General features: G+C 35.6%; 1 protein-coding gene across 1 annotated transcript in view; it reads left to right on the top strand.

The window, feature by feature from the left end:
- PLCZ1 (phospholipase C zeta 1) overlaps nt 1-27,283 on the top strand; it is a 56,787-nt gene that overhangs the window by 20,438 nt on the left and 9,066 nt on the right. Inside the window, exons 6-9 of the mRNA XM_075505740.1 lie at nt 180-332; nt 10,885-11,112; nt 13,376-13,532; nt 15,170-15,286. Of these exons, the coding sequence (XP_075361855.1) occupies nt 180-332; nt 10,885-11,112; nt 13,376-13,532; nt 15,170-15,286 (655 nt within the window). The remainder of the gene's footprint in view (nt 1-179; nt 333-10,884; nt 11,113-13,375; nt 13,533-15,169; nt 15,287-27,283) is intronic.

The following is a 27,283-nucleotide window of genomic DNA, read 5'->3' as shown; positions in this document are numbered from 1 at the left end:
TTCTGTAAATATTGTGAGCTTTTTTATTGTGTTACTAACCTGAAACTAATGACCTATATTCTGAAAGTTTTGAAAATAAATTAGAGATTACCAAGGGGACTTTTGTAAGATATTTTGGGTACATCAAGTACTCCTCTTTTTATTTATTAATAGTAAAAGCCTTTAAATTATATTTCCAGGCATCTGACTATCCAGTTGTACTGTCTTTGGAGAACCACTGCAGCCCTAAGCAACAGGAAGTAATGGCAGAGTATTTAGAAAGTATTCTGGGTGACAAACTTCTTACTTCAACAATCGGTGATACAGTGGTGACTCAACTACCTTCTCCTGAGGTAATAACATTGCATTTTTCTCTGTGAAAGATATAGAAAAAAAAACTGGTTTGGTTTTTTTTTTTAATCTTCTGAAACTCAATTTATGAAACTGCTCATCTGGTGTCTGAAATAGACTTTAGGTGGTAACAAAAAAACAATTAAACAACACAAAAAACCCACATGAAAAGATAAAGAAAACAGAAAAAGCAAAAATGAATCATGTGGATTGATATGGAAATTTTTGTTTAAAGAAAAACTGTTTTCAGTACAATGCTGAAGCACGTATTTGTTAAAAGCTAATATACTAACATTTTTGCAAAGCCTTACATCTTGCAGTTCACATCAATCCAACTTCTGGTGCTTTGGATGCATTAGAAGTTTTATTTTATTTTATATACAAATACAGTAAAGTATTTGTAAATAAAGTAAGTAAAGTTTGTGGGTTGCAGTTTATTTTGGAAACATGGCAGCTGTCGTAATGTGTCTTGCTATTTTGAACCATACTTCCTAACACTGAATAAACCTGCATATCAAAAACTGAGTAGTGACACTGAAATTACTCTGATTTTTTTAAAGTAAATTATTACTTACTATGAATTAAGTTACCATAGTCTGATTCATCTGCAGTAGTCCTATGTTGGAGATGTGGTAGTCTAAACACAGAAAAGAGCATCTGCCTTTAAAGAGGGCAGATTTATACACAAAGGAATGACTTGCCAAAGATTGTAGAAGTACTACTGAATCTGAACTCTGAATCTGAGAGCTATGCAAACACCTGATTAATTTAATTTTGGAAATTTCAAGTTATTGAAACATTGTATTATAATGAACAGCTTCAAAATTTCTGTTGACCTGTAAAGTCAACATTTTGAGGTTAAACTGAACAATTCCTCTCCTCTCCTCTCCTCTCCTCTCCTCTCCTCTCCTCTCCTCTCCTCTCCTCTCCTCTCCTCTCCTCTCCTCTCCTCGCTTCTCTTCCTTTTATCTGAAATGAGGCTTCCAGTGTTTTAGTTTTAAAAGAGGAAACAAAGTATAATTTTTAAACAACATTATGTTTTGAACCAAAATTAAAAAATCTTCACTTTAAACATTAGTGTATGCTTTCTTCTAATTTATTTTTTGTTCCTTAGATTGAATTTCCTTCAAATTTATTGAAATGGAAAACTGAATCTACATTGTTTGTTAATAGCCATGTTGATGGAACTATTTCATCGAGTTCTGTTACTGCAAAAACATTCTTTCTTTCTCAGTGTGTTTCTCCCTAAGGCAGTGTTTCTCAGCTGGTGGCTTGAGACCCCTGGGATATGAAGTCAGAAAAGGCAATTAGATGGGTGTTGAAAATTTTATTGCAAACTAAAACAAATAAATTCCAATTGTTCCAGTCTTTGCACATAATTTTCTTTCAAGGACAAAAGATTTTTCTAAATCTCTTGTAACACGAATACATGCATACAAACAAAATAGTTATTTAGGCTTGTCACTGTTATCAGTGATATATCAGATATATTTTATACCTTTTTTTACAGTAACTGAAAGAGGAACAATGCAAATGAGAATGTGGGGAGGAAACACTGTCGTAAGAAAAGACAACACACGCAGAGTTGTATTTTTGTAAAGGATTTGTCATAGAAAAAACATTTTTGAAGTGGTGTGTCCAAAAGACTTGCTAAAGTATTACCATCCTGTTATATTTTCATAGCAATGTTGTCATAAATATATTTAATACATCTTAATAAATTTCTCAGTAAGCTAACATATTTCTTTAGATTGTAGCATATTTTTTATAGCACACTGTCCAATATCACTTTGCAACCTTGAAAACTGTTCTGTAAATTAGAAAAAAATATAAACTGTATTAAACATGAGGGTTTATTTTAAAGCTTCTCAAAGCATAGCTGCATTCAGTCTAATAGATGTCCAAGGATCATATGTCCGCTGTAGCAAACACAAAATCAGTGTACTGCATCTGAATCATGAAGTCACTGAATCACATACTTAAAAATATTAATTTCTATCAGTTATGTCCCTTACCATATGTTTACTGTGATACAGGGAATTCATACTTCATATTTCCATAGCTCAGAGTTTTCATAAGTCAGCTCTGTAGAATTTTGGCCTGAAAATGCATTGCTAGGTTCCATACTTATTCCTCACTTAAATGTATGCTGTTCAGGTGAGATGTATTCTATTGAACTTTTAATATTTTAAAGTTATGTGATATGTATTCCACATCTATGTAAAATGTAAGAGTTACCTAAATAAGGACACTGTCCTCAGCTGATTTACAAAAGTCTGAATTTAATAAATCATTACGTTGAGAATGAACAAGGATTAGGATCATCTCCATTTCTCTTAGCTGCTCTGATCAAGCACGTAAGAAAAGTCATTGGGATTTTATTTTGCAATGTAAATATGTAGTTATGACTGAATTTGCAAATAGAGTAGTAAGGTTGACTTTTGGCTAGCATCTTTTTGAAGAACTGCTTTTGGTCCATGTTCAAAAGTTTAGTGGCATCACATCCTTAAAGCTTGGGTCCTTTGTGCAAATTCAAGGCCTGGGTAAATTAATTACCATTTGAGTGAGCCAGATGCTGAACTTAAGTCTTAAGCCTGCTTTACTTAAGTAGTGCAAAAGAGATGTTATAGAACCATAAATGATGAATTTAAAATGCTGTTTGTGAGAAGGATTCTCAGTTAGTGTAAAAAAAATAGTTGTCACCTGTATAATTTACTGTTCCACTTTTTTCAAAACGGAGCCCTAGTAAGAATAGGGAAGAAGCGATTGCATCTGGTATGATTCTGTAGGAATCCAACTGGTAAAGCCCTTCCAGGAAGAAAATTGTATCAGAAGTGTTAACACCAGTAACAGAGTAAAGGCATTGTTACTTAAACATGACAGTCTTCTGATTTCTAGTATAAGTCTAATAAAATATAGTAAGTGTCAGGATGATTAAAGTTCATTGTAATTGCTCAGATATGAGATTGGTCCAAAAGTATGATAAGTGTTCATTGGCATGGCTCAAGTGCAGTAAATAAATTTGCTTAGAGGCTGATACAACCGATAGCCTGATAACTCATTTTGAAAAAAATTACTATGAATAATGCACTCAAGGGAATTGATGTACCTGCCTACATGAATACTTTTACTAGCAAAATTCTTTTCAGATAACTGTATGTATCTATATTATATTCATATGCAATAAAAATGGAAAGCTTTGAAATCAGTTTCCTCTTTTGAAACTTTCCTATGTAACTCATCTTTCATTGAATATTGAAATAAAAAGAAGAGATAGAAAATATAGCAAAAAGCAACATTTTTTAAAAGAAATAGTTATATGCTCCAATTTAGCCTACTAACAGGTCTTAAGTTTTCTTTGTAGAGGCCTGTTCAGCATGTTCTGTGGCCAACATACATTCCTTTCAGCTAGATTATTAGCTTTTTCCCTAGCATGTTTTATTTGATATGGTTTTAAAGTCTGTTCTAAATATTAATTTAAAATGATGATTTCTTCAATGTTGCTTCTTTTTTAGACTGTTGCACTGTCTTGTATTAAAGCAAAATAAAAATAGGTGGTAAATTGCTTATATGCTAAAAAATTTACTTATTTTGATTATAAATGAATATGAATGTCACACTAAAGTAGCCCAGTATTAAGGTGAATATACTTCAAGTCACTTTACTACATGTGTGTATATATATATATGAATTGAATTACTCTGAGTTTAAAAATTAAGGTATTTGGATTAGAGTTACAGTGCTTTACCTCCATTTTCCCTACAATCTTGTTTACCTTCTTTTGTCGTCTTCACCTACCTTGGTTTGAGGTCCACCCCCATCCCTTCTGGCTGGATCTTAGCAAGGAAGATGAGAGGGATTGAAAGGGTAGAGTCTTTCACTCTTCATTGAAATTAACAATAACCACAGAGACATTTTTTATAATATGCTCTGTTAGAGAATATTCCAATCTAATAATAACCCTAGGGACACAGCACAAACCTCTTTACTTCCACATGTGCCTCACAGGCCTATAAATGCAATGGGCATAATTCTGTCCCTTAAGTCCTCTGATTGCCTGCATCACAACAAGTTATCAATCACTTAGTTGTCACCTCTTGTGTTCATGACCTGTGCTATTGCCGCCTTTGCTAGGCTTTTTTTAACAACCTGCTTGTAGGACCCCTCAAAGATTTGGCTCCAGACTAACCTGTTCAGCCCTCCTTCCCTTTTCTCTCAGATTGCTTTGGCAAGGACTTTCAACATCCAGCTTCTCCCTGTCACATGAGACTGAAACATTATGTTTCTTGGGTGGGGAATCCTCCTCATCTGACAGCTACTGTTGTTGTTCCTAGCTTTGCTCCTCCTATGAAGGGGTATACGCAGCTCATGCAAAGTTTCCTTTTAATACCGCTTTCTCAATGTTCTTCAAGATCTGAATCAAATGGTGCCCTTATCTGTACATGAAGTGGAATACCACATAATTTCTCCAAACACTTCATAGAAATATTTGCCAATTACAAGTTCTTATTTAGATCTTGGAGATTTGGAGATCTCCATGGAAATTATTTTCTCCTCTGTTGTCTGATCAATCTCCTACTTCCTTTTCTAAGTAGGTTTTGAGCTACACTTTTGTGAGAGGAGATGAGATCATTGTGTGTCTGGAAGAAGGATTAAAATGCAGAGCAAACCTAGTCTTAGGTACTTCCTTGGACCACAGCTCATGCATGATGTCTCCTACCATTGTAAGTCAAAGTGAAGATCACAAGAAGGTCCAGAAAAGGTCGCTGAAAGCTATTGCTCTCTGCTTTTTCTCAACACCCGCTTGCCCTGAAACACAAAACCCAGAAAATTACAGGAAAAGAGGTTTTTTTAATTCTTTGGCCTCGATCCTATGTTCACCCTGCAGCTGACTATACTAGTACTGTTAATTCCCTGGAATATTACTGTATTCTGTAGCATCTCAACAGACAATTGTTCCTCTACATGTGGAGTAGAGTAAAGAGAAGGCTTTTGCACTGTTTCGTTCTTTCATGCACCCCTTATCCACTAAGATAAACTGAGGCCACCCTTGAGCTTCACCAATCTCTTCTACAGTATCTATCCTCTTACGTATACCTCTTACGAAATCTCTTATATCTATCTGTCCTCCTTCCCATGCAGATATTTTGCCACCCAAAGCAACAGACCCACTACAATCCTCTCCTTGCGGTCTTGGCCATTATGATGCTTCTAAAGAGACTTCATGAACTTCCTTTAATATTCACTGGAATATCAGATCCTTTTAATCAGTTCCCACATTAAATTATATTTTGCATCACTGGCTGGTGCCAGAGACCTCTGCTGATTGCACCAGCACTCCTGGATTATGCTGATATAAAGTGACAGAATGCGGTGTTTTGTGCAGCAATTTGTAGATGAACTTAGAAAATATTAGAATCCTAGAAGTGAGATAAATTTTTTCTTACCCTGCTGAATCCTTCCTCTCTAATGGGTTTGACAGCTACTGAAAGAAACAAGTAAGCCTCAAATGTAACACACAAAAAAGAATGTAAATGCACTGATGTTTTTGATTAAGGTTTGTTCCACAATTATTTTGCATTGTAGTACATCAAACTACGTTACACTGCTGGCATGATATATATATGAACTACTTAGGAATTTTTCATTATTTGCAGGTTTCCTATCACAAAATTGGAAAGAGATATTGATGCAATGTTAACTGAAAGTGAAGTGGCAACTATTGTTATTTTACAAGTCATCTTCAATGTTTACCACACAGCTGCAAGATCAATTACTATGTTGTGGTGGTTCAGAAGCATTTCTGGCCATGATCTCCAAGGTTCCCCCATAGTTATTAAAGCCATGCTATCTAAATAAAAGGACTTACTTAATTATCTCCTTGAGAAAGATTCATAGAAGCTCTCCAGTACAACTTTATGCTCTCTGGACATTTTAAATCCTACTATTAGGGGGAAAACCAACTAACTCCATAGCAGGGCTCCTCCTTCACCTTTTTCTTTACCTGTATCTACTCAATATACAAAGGAGCTTTCCATACACAGACACTGTTTTCCTAGAATGCACCAGTCTGGGTGAACCAAGTACCACGGTCTTTGACAGCTAGATGTAACATTTGAGTGTTTGGTTGTTCCTGGCTGTCTATAATTTGGCAAATAGGTTCTTACTGACTGTCTGTAACATCTGACAAAAGAGTAATAGTCGATTAGCCTGTGGCTATATGATTCAATTTTCAGTCTAACCATCTCCAAATTTTCCTCTCCCATATATTTATAGGGTTTTATAGTCTTATTTTCTTGTTATTGAAAAAGTAGGACATGAAGATTTTTCACTCAGAAATTCAAGATCAAGACTGCTTTAGCATATCTAATTCTGTTGTTTTGGTGATGAGATTCATTCCTATTTTTTTGATCTACAAGTCACATATGCAAATGTCTTGACCAAATCTTTGCATCAGAAATATCTTTGCTTCTTAGCAAGTCAAAAACATTTCCAGTCCACTGTTTTGCCTTTCAATCTATGGCATCTATTCTTTACAAAAATGAGAAGACATTGAAAATATAGCATGCCTTGGTAATGACCTAAAAAATAAGCAAATCGGTAGTGTTTATCATACAGTTCCTGGATTCTCTAGATGATCTCCAGGGGTCCCTTCCAAACCCAGCCATTATGTACTTCTATGAGATGGCTTCCTGGTTTGACCTTGAACCTGCCTCGTGGCTTGTTTGGCAGTCACTGGACTGCTTCCTGAACTTGCCTACGATCACCAGACTTGTGTTACTTGTCTTACTGTTGCCCTTGTTGGTGAGGTCATTGCCCCATGCCTGCCCTGCTGTCACCCTCAGCTCCTGGGTCACCTTGTGCAGCTGCTGACCCTTGCTACTCTCTGACTCTGAGTTGTTGCAGATTCTTGAACCGTGAGCAGCAGGTTGGTTAACAGTGTTATTTGCAACATATTTGCGGATCAGTCACACCCCATTTTTTTGCCTTAAAAGAAATGTCTCTAAGAAATGCAAAATTATCTGCACTAGAACTTTCTCCAAGACTACTGTCAGATGTCTTTTTGATTGCATGGTTTGGAAACTCAGTGTTTTAATATTTCTCTTACGTCTGATGGAGTCCTCAGGTAAAACAGGACAAGACATTGCCAGCTAAGGTTCTTATTTTTCAATGGCGTCTAACCTTACTGTCAAAAGTTATAAAAGGCCAAGCCTCTGAGCCATTAGCAAATTGATCCTCTCCTTATCTTTGAAGTTTGCTTCCTGATTGGGACTCTTTCTGGTAGACGAATGAGAAATAATACCTTGCAAAATTGTTTTTAAGGACTGAATGTTTCTTAGAACACGTACACTTTTACCCAGGATTGTGTCAGGTTTTCACTTCCTCCAGAAAATCAGTCTGCCAGTGTCACCTCTCCCAATTTCCTTCTTTAGGCACGTTTTGCTTTTTTTTGTATTTTTAATAAAAGGACATTTAGAAAGATTCTCTCATGTTTTGTGTCTACTACAGAGCACAACACAGAACTGGAATTTTCAATGTAGGGGACTTCTCACTAGATAACTGTATCGTATGAAAGCTTGTTGTGAGATAGCTAAAAAGGTGGTCCTGATATAATTAATATCCATTTAACTAGAGCTCAGACATTACTGGTAGTATTGATTTGAAATAACTCAATAACTGTGATTTATAAGGCTGCCACAAAGACATCCATTCACACTTTCACTAGGTGTGATTCTCTTCTCGAATCATTGAAGAATGCTGGTGTTGGGGTTTTTTTAACAGTTGTACTTAACAATAGTGTCCTGTTATTTTCATTCAAGATAAATTTTGTGAATGCCTCAAAAGCTTCACTCATGTTAGATGTCATCTTGTCACATCTTTACCCTGTATCCGTATTTAAGACAGTAATATAATTCTTGAAATACAAAATTATGTAAAACTTTAAACTGATTTTAACCTTGTTACTTAGCAAGATTTTCAGGGTTTGATATTCCTCTTACTAAGCACCGACAGCTGGTCAGGAGAGAAGAGAGAAGAACATGCTCAATTTAAATAGGGGAAGCTATTCTTCTCTTTTTAATACTCATGACCCAAATCCAGGGTTTGTTCTCTAAATTTCTGAGGACTGAATTTTGTCCTTTTTTACATTAATTGCAGTGGTCAGTAGGTGGGTTTGCCTGATCTATTCCAAAGTGCTTGTGATTTTGTCTTGGTGTCTTGTATTACTTCAGCTGTTCTGATTCATGTTGTACATCACATTAACCAGAATGCCTATTTAGTACAATAACTAAGTTTTGTTCATTTAATTATTTAAATATTTGTTCCAATTGATTGTACTTGGGTGCTTTTGCTTATGCCAGCCTTGAAGTCCTATTATACTCTAGGGTAGATCTATTATGTTTTACATATTTAAATTCTTTAGTATGCTTACAGTTTATATATAAGTACATAGTAAATGTGTAATTTTAAAATATTTTGTATTTTATATTTAAACTAGAAGAGAGAAGTTATAGTGAATGTTCAGACTTTCAGCTCATTATCTGCTTAGAAGATTTAGACATTTGTACAAAAAAAATGCCGCATGTTTAGCACTGCTGATTACCAATTAAAGAACTCAAATTTCACATAGTCACTGATTTTGTAACCATACATTTGTCATAAGTTTTTTTGAAGATCTGTTTGAAGCTCAGACTTAAAATCCATGGTATGTCTTCTTCAGTTCATGGTTCGCTTTCAGTGATTTGGTTTAACTATTATTGGAATCTGCTTCTGGCCAAAAAAATAGCAAAATTTCTTCTTGCTAGAGTATTTTCTGTAACTGTTTTTGAAAAGATAGCTGTGATTTTAAAATGTTATCTTTATAGAGAAAAAAAAAGAAACGTTTGTCCTACCTCAGGGTATTTACATCTTTGCTAACAGTTCATAAAAGGAATTTTAGAAACTATCTGACTTAAAACATCATGGCCCGTTTTTATATGATGACACAGACTATGGTCTTTTTTTACTTCAGGCAAGTTTACATATAGGAGGCAGTAATATATCCACAGAAAGGTTTTCCTTCCCTTGTATACCATGTCTTTTTTTTAAACTTGTAGAATTAAATCTTACCTATGAATAACAAAATACAAGACCAAAAGTAGATAGAATTGCTTTTAAATATTGGGAAATATGAAGATGCAAAGAAAAATACAGAACTCTTTAAAATATGAGTAGCATTACTCATATTACAACTCTTCTAAAAATATCACAGAAAAAAAAATGAGTGCATCAATAAGAAATGAAGGAAATGTTAAAGGGCATCCTTATTCTGAATCACCAGTGCAGAGACACTAATCAAATCTTACACTATCATGGCATTGATAGATATTAAGCATAGGATAGCTCGTTCCACTGGCACACTGACAAACTACTAATACAAGATCTGAAGTGATAAGGGGATTATCAGCAATGGAGATTGCAGTGTAAATAAATGGAATGTCTGTTTCTTTGCCTATGTCTCTAGTTTCTATTATAAAGCTTTGTTTTTATATATATGTTTCTATCATCCATGCTTTTGATATTTACTTAATGGGTACCTTAAAATACAATATTTCTGTTATCTTTTATTTAATGTGTAAGTATTTGTTCCTTGTTTCTGTAACCTTCCCAGCAGTATAGCCTTCCTTTTCACTAGTGCATATGAAACTTAAGGAATATTTTTGTGGATTACTTTATCCAAGAACCTAAGTCCTGTTACTCACTGGCAGTTCCTGTGTACACAGGTAAAGATGAATGTCTGCTACATAATAGCTGTTTTATTATGAATATTATTTCAGAAATCTAAGTGAAATTTATACTCAGGATTCAGGCGCATAGATGAAAGCCATCTTATTAGAAATTATAAACTTTAATGAATTTTTTTCCTACATTTTTTATTATGGAAGCTGAAACATGCCCATTTAAAAATAGAGAAACTGCTTAGGCAACAAATTACCAAACTCTGTTAATTTCCCTGACCAGGTAAGATCAGCGTGAGGATCCACTGTATAATGACATAACAACAAAAGTTTTATTTTGGTATGCTAGACAGATATGCACAAATGCCCTAATCAAATAGGGTAACAAATTTCGAGCAGCTGCAATGATAGCAAAAAAAAAATTCAAATTAATATCAGATACATGTTTATAAGTCTATATATAAAAATTAATTCATGCATAGTAAAAAAATACACCTCCTATATCTTACCTGGCCATCACCTCTGACACTTACTTAACTTCCTACCTTAACCTTGCTCACAGTTTCAGCATCTATGTATCTGTGTGGTGGAGAGCCTTTTTTTCTGTCATGGGGTTAGATATTCACATTCTATTGTGTACTTTGATTCCCAGATTCTGTTTGTTTTACTTGCTTTTGACTTCCGCCTCACTGATACCTATCGTTACTTCATTGTGTTACTTCACTTTATTATACTTAATAAACAGCTTTGAACGTCTGTTAAGCAATATCTAAATATGAAAACCTATAATTAGTCCATATATAATTCCATTTACTGCTCTTTAACCTCTTTTCTACAGGCATTAAAATTCAAAATTCTGATAAAAAATAAAAAAGTTGGAACAATTGAGGAAGGTATGCTCAGGAGAGATCTTGACAGTCATGGTGAGACAGGGGAAGTTTCTGAATTCGAAAATCTTTCCGATGAAGATGAGACTGATGAAAAAGCCCCTCTTTACCCAAAGAGTGATTCCTCAAAAAGAAAAAGTGAACGTAGGCCTTCACCCCCACCTCGAAAAAAGGCAAAGGTAACTTTTGTCTCAGTTGAATTTAGAAAACATATAGATGTATGCCAGCTTTTTTTTTTAAAAAGAAGGAATATATTATCTTAAAATAGAGACTAAATTTAACAGGTAGTCTTTAAAATTACTTAGGGTAATGTATTTAAAAAAAAAATTTTTTAGCTCAGGGTTTCAGAGTTTTCCTGATTCTTACAAGGTACTCCAAACTGGAGCATATTTTAGTATCCTACTAAAAAGCAACCCTTTCCTGTGTTCCCATCCTAAACTCCACCTGCATTTTTCACTTTCAAGAAGTCTTGTGCTTGTCCCAGGTGCTCAATACCACAACAAAAAGTAAGATGCAGTTGCCCAACTGCTTTGTTGGTCTCAAGGCCCTCCTGGAGCTATCCATGGAGAACATTCATAGCAGTCCCTGATGATGAAGGACAGAGTTAACTATTTCGTCCCACAGTCCACCGGTCTATCATGGAAATTTTGAAGAGTTCCCATTCCCCTATTTTCTTCTGTTCTGGCTTTATGCATGAAATTAGGTGTAGAGTTCTGGTTGCACTAAAACATTTTTAAGCACTTATAATAGAAAATGTATTTTTACATTTATCATGTAGAGACTTAACATTAAATACTATTTCTGAAAGAGAGTGTAAAAATTGGATGTAATTTTCTTTTTAATAGTCAAATTGAACTTACTCATTTTTTTAAATAGTAATTCTCTGCCACAGAAATCTGTTGCTCCATCAGGGTTCAAACTGCTTTGTTCAAGTTTTTTGAGCAGGCAAGAAGCATCTAGCATCCAGTCACTTTTGCACATCGTGTTCTGATTATCTGAATGCAGATAGACTGGCACTGCTCCTCAGGGCTCAGTGTTTTTGCTGAGAGGCAGTGTCTCTTCCTCTGTGTTTCTTTTTGCTAAGTGATTTGAAAGTCAAGATCTTTGCTTCTTTTTCTTTCCATCTGATATAGAGAGATAATAAGGAAAAAATCTGAGGAAGGATGAAGCCCTCTTTGAATAGGGAAGGCCAAATCTCCAGATAATAAGGTCACATATATTTGTAACATCATGTTACAGACCAGAACATATACCACATACATCTTGATCAACAGCAGCAACAACAGATGTCTGGTCATGTTTCACAGGCAGAAGAGAAAATGGTTTCCAGGGTCCCACTCTACTTGGAGTGGCAGTATTTATTCTGAGGTCTCACCCTATTGCTCTATTGGAGGGTGGGAGAGCATTTGAATCCACACCCAAGATACCCTAGTGATGCTGTTGGCTTTGGCTGTGTTACTGCCTTCCACATCCAGAGAACTGTATTATTGAGGAGTTCTGCGCCAGTAGACTCCTATCGCCCCAGAATAATTAATGCACTTGAACTTTGAGTAGTTTAAGAGCCATGAGCAGGCAATCCCTATTATTTTGTCAGATGAGAATTTGCTTTCAAAACTTTAAAAGAATGCAAACCATCAGCTCTTTTAGTACCATCAGCTCTTTGCTGGCTACTACCACTGATTAGCTCACAAGTTCATGCTAACTAAAATGAAGAGGTCACACAGTACCTCAGTTTAAGAGATAAGACCCTGCTAAAATTTCAGTTGTTTCAATGTACAACAGCTTTTGCTTTTGCTTGCTTTGGTAATGGAGCAAGGCTAAACAAAGACTTTGGCCAAAGAACTTTCCATCTTAATTAAGAAGAACAGAGTTTTCCTAACTTCAGAGCAAGGCTTGGAGGAATATACCTATGATTGATTTGCTTGGCACGGTAAAATATTCTCCTGTTATTCTACATTTTGTAGTTGAGTTTGTGCTATTGATGTATATAGATTCTCCTGCTCTTTTTTTTTTCTCCAAGTACTTCCTACCAGTATACCTTTTCTAGTACTTTATCTATTTAGGAATATAAAGTTGGACATATATTTTAAATGAGTGTTGTTAAGAGCCATGAAAAATTATGTTAACTTGCATACCAGTCTCAGAAGCAGGGAAATGATAAAGCTGTCCAACAGAACACTGTGCTAGGAAGCATTGGAAGCATCTCTCCATTCACCCTACAATTGCTATGATTAATATAGAGATAATAACCTAATGGTCTCTGACTGGATCAACTCTCACTATCAAAAGTCATATCTTAAGCTCAAATATTCATTGATTGTGACACATTTTCCTGTGCTTTATGCATCCAAAATTATAGTTTCTTCTCAATTGTTAATAATAATAATAATGAAATATGTGTGATTTTTTTATTCTGCCATTATTTTATATTATGATTATTAGATGAAGAAGATAAAAATTGCCATTGCGTTGTCGGACCTTGTGATTTATACCAAATCTGAGAAGTTTGTGAGCTTTGAGCATTCCCTAGCTAATCAGAAGTGCTATGAAAATAATTCAATCGGAGAGGTTCGAGCACGAAAATTTGTAAAACATTCAGGTAATTTCTTTTGATTCAATCAGATAAAAGTTACAATGTTGCTATGGTTCACTACTTAGGTATTGGGAGGGTTAAAATTTTATGAAACACATGCTGTCCAATTTTATTTGGTTGTTTTTATAACATTGTTTTAGAAATATCTTGTCATTTGCACTGCATTTTTATATTTCAGTTGGTTTTGTGAGGAAAATTGAAACTCAGCTTTGTTTTAATTTAATGTAGTTTTATAAGAACAAATATTAACATAGTATACAGAAATGTATGAATACCTTTTGATTCATTGTTTTCTGCATCAAATAATTTAGAAGTTACGGTCAATACTTGAAAATGTGTGGAATAGATTTCAGCCCCCCATGTATGATCTGAGTCCCCCCAGGACTCACTGGAGTAGGGCGTGCAGTAGTCCTGGCTTTGATGATAACTGCAGATAAGAGAATCCGCATTAATGGAATGAATAAACCCCGTAGCAGGCAGTTTGCTCCATTGGACCAGATCTTTCATACCAGTCAAGTTGGATTATGCAAAACTCATTCTGTGTTGGACCGTCTCCATTTTGTACAGCCAATACAGTGCAGCCTCTGCTGTTTTAACTCCAGCTGTCTGCCAACAGCCTTAAGGGAGTATTAAGAACAGAGACAACATGAGAATGAAGTCTGCCACAGGCCCATTCATTCAGGGTCAGCCCAACTGCCATCCACCACATTGTGGAGACGATTCAATGGCTGGTTAGGTGAATGGTGCTGAACGGCATCGAAACATGTAGGCTTTTGCCAGCCATCCATAGTCAGAGTCCTCTCTGGTTCCTCTAGCAATCTCGTGAGCATAAAAGTAGTTCTATTAAAAAAAAGGGGGTCAGGGGAGGATGGAAAGGATCAGAGTGTTGATCCTGGAAATGTAAAACTTTCTGTTTAATTACTAAACAGGAATAGTGTAGATAGAAGTAATTTGAAGTTTTCCACATCTGTTTAGTTTATGCCTTTGTGGGAGGCAACACTGCTAGGAAGAAGAAAATCAACTCACTTGAATAGTTAATATATTCTGAAGATTATAAAGGAACCAATTAAGTGTCTTTTAGAAATGCACTGTTCACTCGTCTTGAGATTATTCGGTCATTTTATTTAAACCTCAAAACAGCAATCAAGCTAAGATCATCTTGGGATTAATTTTTTTTCTTATTGAACTATAAAAGAATGAGTGGGCTTTTTGATCAATTTCCTGTTTTGTGTCTTTCCAATTTTCCATGAGAACATAGTGGGCTTTAGTATAAAAATCATATATTTACCTAATGAACAGCTGAAGAAACAAAATATTTCCATGAAGGAATGATTCTTGGTCATAGAACCTTTAACAAAAGTCTGCACTATAGACAGAAATAGTATCACATTCAAATATACACAAAATACTATCACATTTTAAGGTTTTAAAATAGGATTTCAGCCATATCTCAGAGTGGCCCGTATGCTAATGTTAACATGCATAGAAATGCCTTAAAATATAAATACATTGATATGATATACTGATCGTGTAAAAAAAAAAATTGCTGGATCAGTTATTATATTTTTATTATTATTTATTCAAATAGAATCTCTTTATTAATAAAGTTATTCTTACCAAGTGTTTATCATTCTGTTTTTCAGCTAAAGAGTTTGTTTCACATACTTCAAGATTCATTACAAGAATCTACCCCAAGGGAACAAGAACAAACTCTTCAAATTATAATCCTCAAGAGTTCTGGAATGTGGGGTGTCAAATGGGTATGTGAGTTTGCAGAGACCGTTGCATTCCAGGCTTTGCAGCGACTATACAGATACAAGATTTTTTCCTTCCTCTAGTATTTTTTGTGTTATATAAGTTACATATTTTCCCTCAGTGGCATCACATTAATTTTGTGTTATCTAACCTCCTTCAGTCTACATATACTAGTAATTTTACATCCTGGAATCCAGGAATTCTGATATAGAATAACTAAGGGGAATATTATTTTCATCTCTTTACTTTTGTAATTAGTTACAATTAGGCCCTAACTAATTATAAATATCACTTTCTGTTAAATAGCTATATCTTATCCCAAATATCCCAATTTATTATAATTCATTCATTCCTTTAAACTACCTTTTTTTTACTATTGGATAATAAGAAAAACACTAGTAAGAACAATACAACATTTTAAAGTTTTGAACCTTATTTTGTATTACTCCTAGCCCTAAGACTAAACAAAGCATGATTTTATCTTATGAAACACTGTAGCAAAACCACATATATAAATAACTTTCAACAACTAAACCAGAATTTTCTTCTTTTTCTTCATATATTATCTCCTTTTTTATTAATAATTCTACAATATTTATCTGTGGGTGTCTGTAAGGAGAGTCTAAGTGATAATTTATATTTTACTGCCTGTCTGTTTGGACTGAAATTATGATGTTAATTAAGTTGCCTTAGGTTTTGAGGTAAGAGTGTGCTATGCATTAAGCATCGTACTGCCAAAAAACCCCCTTGCAATATACCTTTCAAGGAAATGAAAATAGATTACATGCTTTTGCATGCTGTATTAATCACATTCCATAACCTCCATGCTTATTTGTCAGCTGTGGCTAAGGTGTAAATAGAGGACATTTATAAGAGAAAATGGGAATGGTAGCTGCTGCCTTTTTTTTTTTTTCCTTCTTTTTTTCCTTTTTTCTCTTGTTTTATTATTTCTCTTTCTAAAAAACAATTCTTTTTTGGCTGAGGTCTAGCACTCTTCACAGCTACTTTGTAGTTAGCAAGGGAATAGAAGCAGCTGCCTGTTTAGCTAAAGGTGGGAATTGTTGGAACGCAATTGCATTTGCTTTTGCCTAAGGTTGCCCTATAGCGTTGAATTAGAAGAGGTGATGGAAAGATATATATGTGTGATTTAGGAATTTTTACACAGCAATGGAAGCCTCATCTGAAGAATCTGTGGATTTTCAATGGTTTTGTGCAACTGGAGTGGCACAGATGCAGGAGATGTGGGCACAACAATTAATATTGGTGCAAAGAATTCCCAGATTTCCCTGAGCAATGAAATAACAATAACCTGTTTCTCTTCATTTCAAGTTAGTTTTTAATTTGAAATTGTTAAAAATAAGCATGACTTTTCTACTCAGCAGACTTGGAAAAACCTCTCACCTGTAAGCACTTTCCCCTTTTTAATGGCATTAGTAGCAATCTTGCCTTCATCTTTTTTGTTCTTCAGTTTAAAAGATTCTCAGTTGCAGAATATTTTTCTACATCAGTCTGCTACACCTTCTTCAGTCTTAGGTAAAGTAGAGAACAATATTTTTTGCATCCACATATATATTCTGTCTTTTATTCTGATTCTATACCAAGGCCACCTGAGGGAGACTGTGGGGTGAGCAGGGCAGTTTGCTGTAGGCTCACAGTTTTGAGAGGTGAAAGGTATGGTCTCACTTTGCTATATTACAATACACACTCACACAGAGATGGGCACAGATTTCACTTTGCCTCTAGGACCCTGGAGCTTATGTGCACCCTTGCTCCAGGCTTCCTTTTTCACTTGTTTCCTTTCTCAGCTCCCAAAATATCTCTGTTTCAAGTTACCTTCTCAGAAATGTTTTTAACAGTGTGCTATTTCCAATCAATCATTACAAATACGAGATATTTGTATCCCCAGCTACTTTCCTACAGTTATAGAACTTAGAAGGAGCATCACGCCTCAGCTTTCACTGAGAGATTGCTGTTCCCACGTCTGTGCCCCTGACCACAAGTGGTGGAGGACATCCCCAAGCCTAAATTTCTTACCATTTGCTGTCCCCACACCGAGCTATGCCATGCTGTCAGTGCCACACGTTGAGGTAACGTGGGGAACAATGACTAGGGAGATTGTGTGAATTTGGCCACTCAGTGCTGGCTGTTCTGTGAAAGAACTGAAATGTACTCAGACCCCCCATAATTCTCTCATTGTTACAAATTCTGCTTCTCATCCTGACTGTTGTATTGAGGTATAGTTTTACAACTACAGTAGGAGTAAAAAAATTACTAGGTAGTATAAATTTTGTGTCTGTGTCATTATAAATGTTTATTTATAGTACAGATTTGGACTTGGGCTAGGCTGTTGCGGGAAGTATCTCGCCATTACCATATCATTTGAAATTGGTTTGATTATATTCTGTCCTTGTGGTTGATCCTCACTTAGCTTGATGTCATGCTATTGCTGGATTATTTACCTGGGGTGGTGCACTCTCTCTCTCCTATCTACATTGCTATTAAAAACTAGTAAGTTTGTTTCATGCTTAGAGGAAATTCTGGCCAGAAGTCCTTAATTTAAAATGTAATTCATCTCTCAGGCCTACCATACTGCAGTTTACTAGTTTTCTTTCTAGCCTGTAAATCTCCACACTGATGTCTGCAAAGAATATCCATTTGTTAGATCTCAAACAGGACTGAAGTATTTCAAAATTACTACATTGACTGTTGACTGAGAGTATACTTTAATGAAAAGTCTTTCTGAACACTAGCATACAAAACATATGATTTTTTCTGTATAGGGGCTTTGGGCCCCTTCCTGGAAGAATTAAAAATATGCAGGAAGTGGTTAGATCTGCTCTCTTGGTCACATCATTTGCATCTTCATTTAAAGAAACAGTTTTCTCATAGGAATAGGCTGATTATAAGCAATTCTCCACATATATTATTTCCAAGCCATGTCAGATCTATTCTTGATTCCCTAATCTGTTTTAGATAACTGTTTGACAGAAATATAACCGCACTTCACAATACAACTCCCAAAGCTCCACTTGGTGAATCTTCTGCTGATGTCCTTCCACAGATTTAACACAGATTTTTTAATTTTTGTGTCTGTCCTGTGTCCATATAGCCCACATACCCGCCCTGTCTCCCTGCCATTGCACTCTGCATCCCATGCACAGAAGTAATCCCTCCAGATCCCTTCTACCACTTTTAAAACTGTTCACAGGACTCTTAGATTTCTCCTTCCTCAGCTCCTTTCACCCTCCCCACACCTGCTAGCTTACCCTTCTCACTTACCTTTAACTTCCTCTAACATCCATAACTGTTCTGGCTGGGCAAAGAAAATATGTTAGGTTTTGTTCAAACCTACATATATACACTTATATACCTACATATATACACATATATACCTACACTTTTGTTCAAACCTCCCTGCCAGGCCTCTGCATCATGTAAATGATGAGAGTTGAGTTACTCCTTCACTTCACTTAGTGATAGACCCAAAACAGTGCTCTCTTCTGTACCTTGCCAGCAATTTTCTCTAAATTGGTTGGAACATATTAACTCAGAGCAGCCTGGCACTCAGCTAAAGCAGGATGAAATGGTCCAACAGGCTCAAGTTTTGTTGGGGTTGAGGACAAGAATTATGTAATTGTGTAAACCTAATTTCCCGAGGAAGGCAAGTTAAAAACCACAGTAAAAAGTACAGTTTCCACAAAATCACTTTTGGATATCACTGTGCACTCAGTGTCCATTCTCTGAAAATTGAGACTTATAAGAACAGGATAGGATTTGTGAACAAAGAAGTCTTATGGAAAAAAATACCTACAATAACTTTTTATAGTCTGGGAAAATTAGTATGCCTCCTGCACACAACTGCAGCGTGGCACCAGAAAGAACTGCTTTGGCGTATCCATATCTCCTTTTTATTTAGTAAATAAAATGGAATGTAAAGATTTATGCAGGGAAAGAAAATTCAGGACACTTATTCAAATAAACAGATATCAGTTGTATTATATTGACTGAGAAAAACAGCAAAAAAACAAACCAAAAGAAAACCTCAGTGAAAATAAAAATAGAAAGACTTAAATATCCTTTTGAATACGTCCTTTGCATGCAGTAGAAAACGTTATCCATGTATCAAAACAATCTACAGGAATGACCAAAACATAAGTTATATGAGAAAGCCATGGTATGGCAGGTACAGAATTTTATTTTAGAAGAGGCTATATAGAGCATATGTTTTCTGGAGCACTCATAAAAATTTATATGCTACTGTGAAGGTTCCGCTACTTGTGTGATGGATTTTTTCTTATCGTAGGTTTTCTTGTGGCCTGTGACATTGAAATGCAGCTTGGCAATTTTGTCACATCTGTTTTGTGGCTAAACCTTGTGTGCAATAATATGACAAAAAATAATGCATAAAAAGATGAGTGATAAAGAGTTCTCTAACTAGTTCTGATTTTAACCTCTGAAGCTACCTAGGGAAAAGATACCCACTAATAAGATCTTGGTATGCCTCACTTGTGCAACTTAAAATGACTGTCAAGTCTGACCTTGCTTGGGTTCTAAGCGAGTGAAAACTTAAAGAAGAGGCAGACTTTGGAAAGCCTCATAAAGAAAAAGAGGGCACAGGATCACTAATTTACTTTGGAATTTTCGGTTGTTGTATGTTTTTTCTGAAACTGTATTTTCCTTTCTTGCTGGACAAATGGCAAAACTGGAGACAACAGGACTGATTTTTTTTTTTTTTCTAAATAAACAGATTATGTTCAATCATGGGAAGTTTAGATATTCTTACAATCTTACTGAACACTATACATTTTAGAATATGTAATGGAGTGTCAAATTTAGTAAAGGAATTTATGAAATAATGAAATTGAATTTAAGGAAAAACACAGGTTCTTCTATTAGAGCCATTCTAAAAGATGGTGGAGTACTACTTTTTCTTATAGATTTAATTCATTTTTCAGCATGATAACTTGATACTCTTGGTTATTATTTTTACTAGAAATTTTTTTATAACACAGCAAAAGTGTAAAACAACCATTTTCTATAAAATGGCTTTTTTCAACAGCTAATGTGACATCTAAAACAAACTGAGAATACTCATTACATTATAGCTTTGAATTGTTGTTGCTCGAATTTCTAGTGAAATTTGTGAAGTGACATGCTTTAATGTTTTTATTTTTATGCGTGGTTAGGTTATTACAATACCTCAAAGCTCTTTGCAGTATTCATTATTGCTGTTGGATACTAGGTGAACACTCTTAGTCTAGCATTGTGATCCTTAAAACCTTGCAGATGACTTAACTCTAAATATTGCCTATGTCATGGAAAAGACACATACATCACAGCATTTCATCTTTGTTCATTCTGCAGCTAAAAGCCTAATAGTCTCCAGCCGCTGAACAGAGCTTCAGCTATCTTCCCAAAATGGGCTCCAGATTTTGTCCCAGACTAAAACACCTCTTCTGCCCAAAGGCAGGGGATGAGTCTGACATGTCATACACCTCATGGGAAAAACACACCCAGGCTGTTCTGTACAGCTATCCTTCCAGTCTAGAGCTCATTCTTTGTTTGGGCTTGCTGTGGCCTTATCCCACAACTGACTCATGGAGAATGTGCTGTAAGAAAGACAGGAAAGATTTCCTGCTAGCCCCCAGGCCAAGCAATGCCCTGGAAGAATGAAATGAGAAGGCATAGAAAAGTATCTCTTGGTTGGTCACTCCCTTTTGTTGAGGTTTCAAGGACAGGAATAGTCATCATAGGTCAGCTGCAGAAAAGGCACAGGGGTCAATACCTATATTATTACTGTCTTCTTAATATGGTTTTAACAGTCCAAAAATTCATCTTCAGGAAGTGAAAACTAGATCTTGCACAACTGACATAAATCTTACTAAACACTGTTGAATAGTGTGTTGTTGAAAGATAACACTAAGATGCCAAACAAAGAAGTGTGGTTTTTATTAGCAAAGTCATGTAGTTGGAAAAAAATCCATAGCTGTGATAGGCCACATGGCCATCATGGTTTATGGAACCCCTAAAAAGGGTTGCTTCACCCCTTACTGTTTGCTCCCATAAGTCCGCAGCCCAATGGGACAGCTATTAGAATTTCAGACTCCAGGGATATGGTTAATCTTGTATTTAAAGTATGGACCTATTTTTGGTTACATTGCCCCTTAAACTTCATTGATTAGATCCTCACTAGCTGTAGTGGGGCAGCTAACTCATGTGTAGACATCTACAAGTTAGGTGGGACAATATCACCCTGATATATGTAGCAGCTACCTGAATACACTCACCTTTCCTTTGGAATGGCTCCAAGGGCTGGGAGGTGTTTTAAATAAAGGTTTCATGTTTCTCTTGCAGAAATGTCTCTAACTGCCAGGTTTATCACAAAGCTCTTGGGCTACTCTGGAGGAAGTTTTTTTTGGTGTGTGTAATAGTTACTGGAATTTCACTTAAAAGCAAAGAAACACAGAAATTTAATTTTACCATCAATTTTTCCAGCTATCTTCACTAAATCCACAACGGCAGACAACTAATAGAATACTAAATAATTTATCTGAAATCTAGTCCATTTTAAAGAAACACAGAAAAAATTGCAGGGACACAATTGTATCTGAACTCCTTGCTGACCTTGTTCTAAACTCTGTGTTAGAGACCCAGACTAAAACAGGAAAGGGAAGCTGATAATATACACTGTTCTGCCAAGAAGCACAAGGCAAACAGATTTCAAAAGTTATTTTGGAAAAGTATCTGTTTCAGGTGTGAAATGGCAACCAAAAGATGCTCAGACTTACACTGAAGTGTAACTTTCAGACTGACACATTAATTAAATAGCAAAAATCAATTTAGATTCTAGATTTGATAGTTTATCAGAAATGCTTTAGGTACTTTTCCCATGAGAGCCTCACAAGAGAGGATCCATAATTGAAACCAGTTGCAGATATACTTGGACAATGGATGATTTTTAATCACTTGACATCTTTTTTCCAGTAGACCTACTTGTAATTAAGTAGAAACGTCAGCAATTATGAACATTAGAATGAGTGAATTCTTAACATTTCTGATGACAGTGTCTTTAGAGGAACAGTATTGAATTGGCCCAAAGACAATAAGGACAGACTGACTGCACATGCTGAGCATCATGTGTCAGACAGTTATGCATGTTACTCTGTTCTCAGAAGAGTAGTCCCTCTTACTAAGGCAGAATACCTCATGTTGTAAGTAAGTCATTCACAAATGAAGTCTCTGTAGAATAAAAGAATCCATTTCAAAATGTGTCAGTGAGAAACAAAGTCAGAAATTATAATTAAGCTTAATAAAATTTGGAGTCTAAATAGCTAAAGCCCCACTTTATTCTCTAAGGAGAAGAAAAAAATACATACAGTTTGACCAAATTTTTTGGTCAGAAAAAGAGATGAAAGACAGTTTGTATACCAACATTTTTTCTAACCACTTAAGTCTGCTGTGTGTTGTAAGGGAACCACTCACTCTATACTTTTTTTTTCCTGGTAGACACAAGTCCTTGCTCATAAAGTTTGGGTGGGATCTCACCTATTCACTGGCTTGGCAAGAGGGCTAAAGCTGCATAAATATTTAAAAAACTCATAAAGCCCAAGGAAAAGGGGATGCTGAGGACACTTAAAAGACAGTATGTCCACAAGTCTGAATTAACAAGCACCCAGAGAAGGCAGTGGGGATCAGAGTGACATGTCAAGACAGGACCAGAACAGCAAGTAATCCTCAGGCTCAGAGCAGCCTGAGGAGGCTGCTGTAATTTGGCAGAGTTTTAATTATGCTAGAAGTCTTTCTAGTTTCTCAGATAGACCCAGATGAAAAAGGTGTTTAAAAACGACTGTGTTCCACCATTTTTCCAGGTTACATGTTCTGACTACTTGGTGATAGAGCACATTATCTTCCTTACATCTGCTGTTAGTGAGAAGGGTTTACAGGGTACTATAGTATGCATTGAATTTCTCTTATGCAAACTCCATCAGATTGCATATAAGACTGAATAATATTTTCAATATACTAAAAGGGAAATATTATTTGTACTTGAGGATATTGTGATAGTTAATGTTTGCACAGGGCTTAGAAATCAGTGTTATTTTATCATTCAAGTGATGAAGGTATTATCATATTTTAGTTTGATAGAATTTGTTTGCTACTGATAAGAGATCCTCCTGCTGTGTATGCTGCTTCTGTTAAATGAATGCCTGCTTCCTGGTATATGTAACAGGTGACAATTTGTCATCACGTTACAGTTTATCCTTCCTTCAGATGTCTTCAGTTCATTTCGACGTAATCTGATGACTGAATATCCTCCCTTTTCATCCACATTTTGATTCAACTCATACTCAGTTAGCGTGCCCTTTATTCAGGCTGTGGATGAAATTTTTTAAAAGCCACCTACATCTCTTTGAAAAAAGTAATGTGGACTACCCAGTCATGTAAGGACTTCTGAGAATATTTCTGTAAATTTGGGCAGTGATGGATTGGGTGCAACTGTGACCTGTGTGTGAGGAGAAAGGATAGACAGTCAATGTCCAGCTGGGAGTGCTAATGTGGGATGAATGCAGTGTCTTCAAATCCAATCACCTAGATCATCTCATAATCAATGACAAAATACTCCAGATCATTAGGATATGGTCCTGTTTTCATAGTATTTCCCAGTCTGTGTGGAATTCAGTTCAAATTTTGGATATATAAGGCACAAAAGATGTGTTTCATTCATTGTTAGCCGCCCATTTTAAGAATATAGATGACTGGAAAGAGCTGAGGATGGCAACAAGACTGATCAAAGGGTTGGAAGTGTGATCTATTATATCCCTTTCAACTCGAATGAGTGAAGTAAATCATGGAGATAGGAACATTGGCACTGAGTGCTTTTTGCATATGATATTTTTGGAGATTGCATAAAATTCAGACATTTTGAGATGGATTTTAAATGGTGTAAAATGCAATTAAGTAACTCATTTTAAGGAAAATTGGTGACAAATGTATGCTTATCCATTTTAAAATCTTCCCTTTTAAATGCAGAAAATATATTAAACCTTAGGGTTGTAATAAAGCTAATAGCACCAGGAAGCAAAGAATAAAAAAATAAAAAATGACAATTTAAAAGTCCCAATAGGAATATTAATTGAGAGGCAGCATCACAGATGAAAGACATGCAGTTTTCTTCAACTGCCTTCAAATCATAGTCACTTAGAAATCTAAGAACCCCAGTGCTCACTTTGGTTTTCAAAAGCTTTTGCTTTCAGTCTAAAAATCAATTATGTCTTGAATGGTAGTGCTTATGGAAGGCACCGTATTTGAATACTTAGATTGTGGTTAGTTCTGCAATTAGTTGTTGCATTGACTTCAGTTAACTGCTTGTGATACAGAGGTTTGGGATGAAATATAGCCTTTGTAGTCCTCTGTGCATTATGGATTGTTTCATCTTTTGGGAGCTAGGCTATTTCCTAACTTGCATTTGCTGTATGAAGTTATTTACATCTGGGGCCAACAGGGACAGCCACGGCAGCTTTGGTACTTTGTGAGAAGACTTGAGTATTAAATACTCTGATCTGAAGGAGATTTGGCCTCACGGTTCCAGGAAGACTTGGATCCATTTCAGATGCAGGAATTACACTGAGGAATTCCTTTGCTCAGGTTGTCTTCCAAGCCTGTGTTTTGCTCTGCTGGTCTGATTTTGATGCCAATATTAAAAGGCTTTTAGTGCTTAACAGAAGGACTGAGGAGAAAGTTTAACTTACATAGTGCTAAACTTCAGATGCCTGTACTTTCCCATGAAAACCATACGTTAAGATTATGTACTGTTCAGATGGTTTCATAGTAAGCATATTTGAGCTTCTTTCCAAAAGAAACCAGCAGTTTAAAGGTCTCTTTGCACATGCTTTAAGTTTCTACTGTTTCATAAAACAACAGTACAAAGCCTGTTATTGACAGTTCTGTTCTTGAGTTCAACAAAACTGAGATGAAACATTGGATAGAAATTCAGTCTTCCTTGCAGAAAGGTGTTGCTAAGACCACACTGCTAGACAATGGAAAACGTAGGTTTTAATTTATGAACTTTGCCATTTCTCAAGAAGTGTAAGGGTTATAACTGCATCTGATTAAAAAGAAAAGCTGCGCATCAACACTACACCATAAAGCTTTGTCCTAGGAGGCCCCAAGCAGCTATGAACCTTGCAAACAGTTGTAGTAGAGGTATGCATCTCAGAGAATATAATACAAAATTTCACATTCATTTACCTTAATTGGGTTACAACTTGCAATACTGGGAAATCAGTATGTAAATTAAAACTACTGTTCAGTGTGTTTTTAACTTATTCTAACGTAAAATTAAATTAAGTAAAAATATAGTGTTGATGTTTGAAGATATCAACCCATAATAACATTGCCCTTCACTTGTGTTGCAGAAATAATTTTCCTAACGATAAAATGTAAAGTATTCTCCTTCGCTTGTTTCTGTTGTTAAATCAGATTTTCCTGCTTGGTAGCCTATGAAGCTTGGCAAATTTAGCAACAGTCTCATTATGTGCAATCATGTAATTTGTTTCATCATGTGGAAGCTGCTATTTGAAGCTATGACTGTTCAATTTGCCTTAATTTCAGTTACACTTTTTAAACCACATATTCTGAAAGTATGGCCTAGGAATTACGTGTGGACTGAGAGATCTTGGGTTGCCTGTAGATCATGTCAGGACTTAGGCTTCAAGAGGCCTCAGGGTTGCAGCTCTGTAGCATCCATTGCACTGCTTGAATCAATGTATTAAGATACAACAAAGTTCATATAGCACCACATTTGGGTCTGTTTCTGGATTATGTGTTGAGTCATAAAAAACAAATTGTGAACCACTGCGAAAACTAAACCAAGAGAATACTTACCCTCTTTAAAAAAGGCAATGATATGCAATGGGCAATATGAATATTTTGAAGTTTAAATTCTGTTGTCAAAGGTAAAATAAGTTTAAAAATTCTTTTGCATATTGACACAGAATCTATGCCTGCATCTACATTAGCATTTAGTTCAAAGCAGGAGTGCATGTTGTGTTTTGTTGGTGGTGGTTTGGGGTTTTTTGTTTGTTTGGAGTTTTTTTAGGCAAGGTTCCCAATTGTTCCTACTTACTGCACGTTGGTTCACGTTGCAGAGCAATCTTAGCTAGCGCAGATGGGATTCCTTTCAGATGAAATAGAGGATGCACTCTGGGAGCACTTGATGTATTCCAGCCATTAATTGCTATTGAGGTCATGGGACCAGGCTAGAGCTCTTCTGAAGTAACCCCACCGAAAACATGCTTAGTACAAACATTAGGTCCGTAGTACCAGCTGTGTCACTCTACAGATCTGTTCCTATTTGTGTCATTTATTACGGAATTTTTTAAAAGGATCATCGAAGCAGTGAAGAAACAATTTTTGCAGTGAAACAGATCCAAATTTCTTGCATTTTCCACATGAGATAAGGATTTCTGAATTCTGCCAAGTGTTCATTCAATACATTTATATTATCTCATAGGAACATGTAATAAGGTCCTCTTCCTGAATTATTATGAGGATGCACTTGTACTGCTTAAAATCTTAATTTTTTTTCCTACCAAGCTATCAAGTAAATGACTTTTTATCGTTTTCTATTTAACACATGTCATGTTATCACTTCGCTGATTTGACTTGTGCATTTTCTATTTTGAATGTGACAGGAAGCTCCAATGTACTGGAATAGGGGAAAATGTCATTAAACAGGTCTATTTCAATGTTGGCTTTATCTCATGAATTACAATATCCTGTTGATGAGAAGTGTGTTATTTTATTATTGGTGCTGCAGCAAACCAAAAATGTTTTGAGCTGCCAAGGAAAGGAAAATCTGTCAGGTGTATACTAACAATAAACACCAGTACTGGAGGATTAAGCTTGAAGAGAGTTTGCTCACATAAATTTAAGAACAGTTTTGAAATTGCTTCTACATCTATAAACTTATATGTATTTGCACTGAATATTCTAACTCTAAA

Source organism: Mycteria americana, chromosome 1, assembly GCF_035582795.1.
Source record: "Mycteria americana isolate JAX WOST 10 ecotype Jacksonville Zoo and Gardens chromosome 1, USCA_MyAme_1.0, whole genome shotgun sequence".
Classification (NCBI taxonomy): Eukaryota; Metazoa; Chordata; class Aves; order Ciconiiformes; family Ciconiidae; genus Mycteria; species Mycteria americana.
This window is presented reverse-complemented; position numbering and strand designations above follow the sequence as displayed.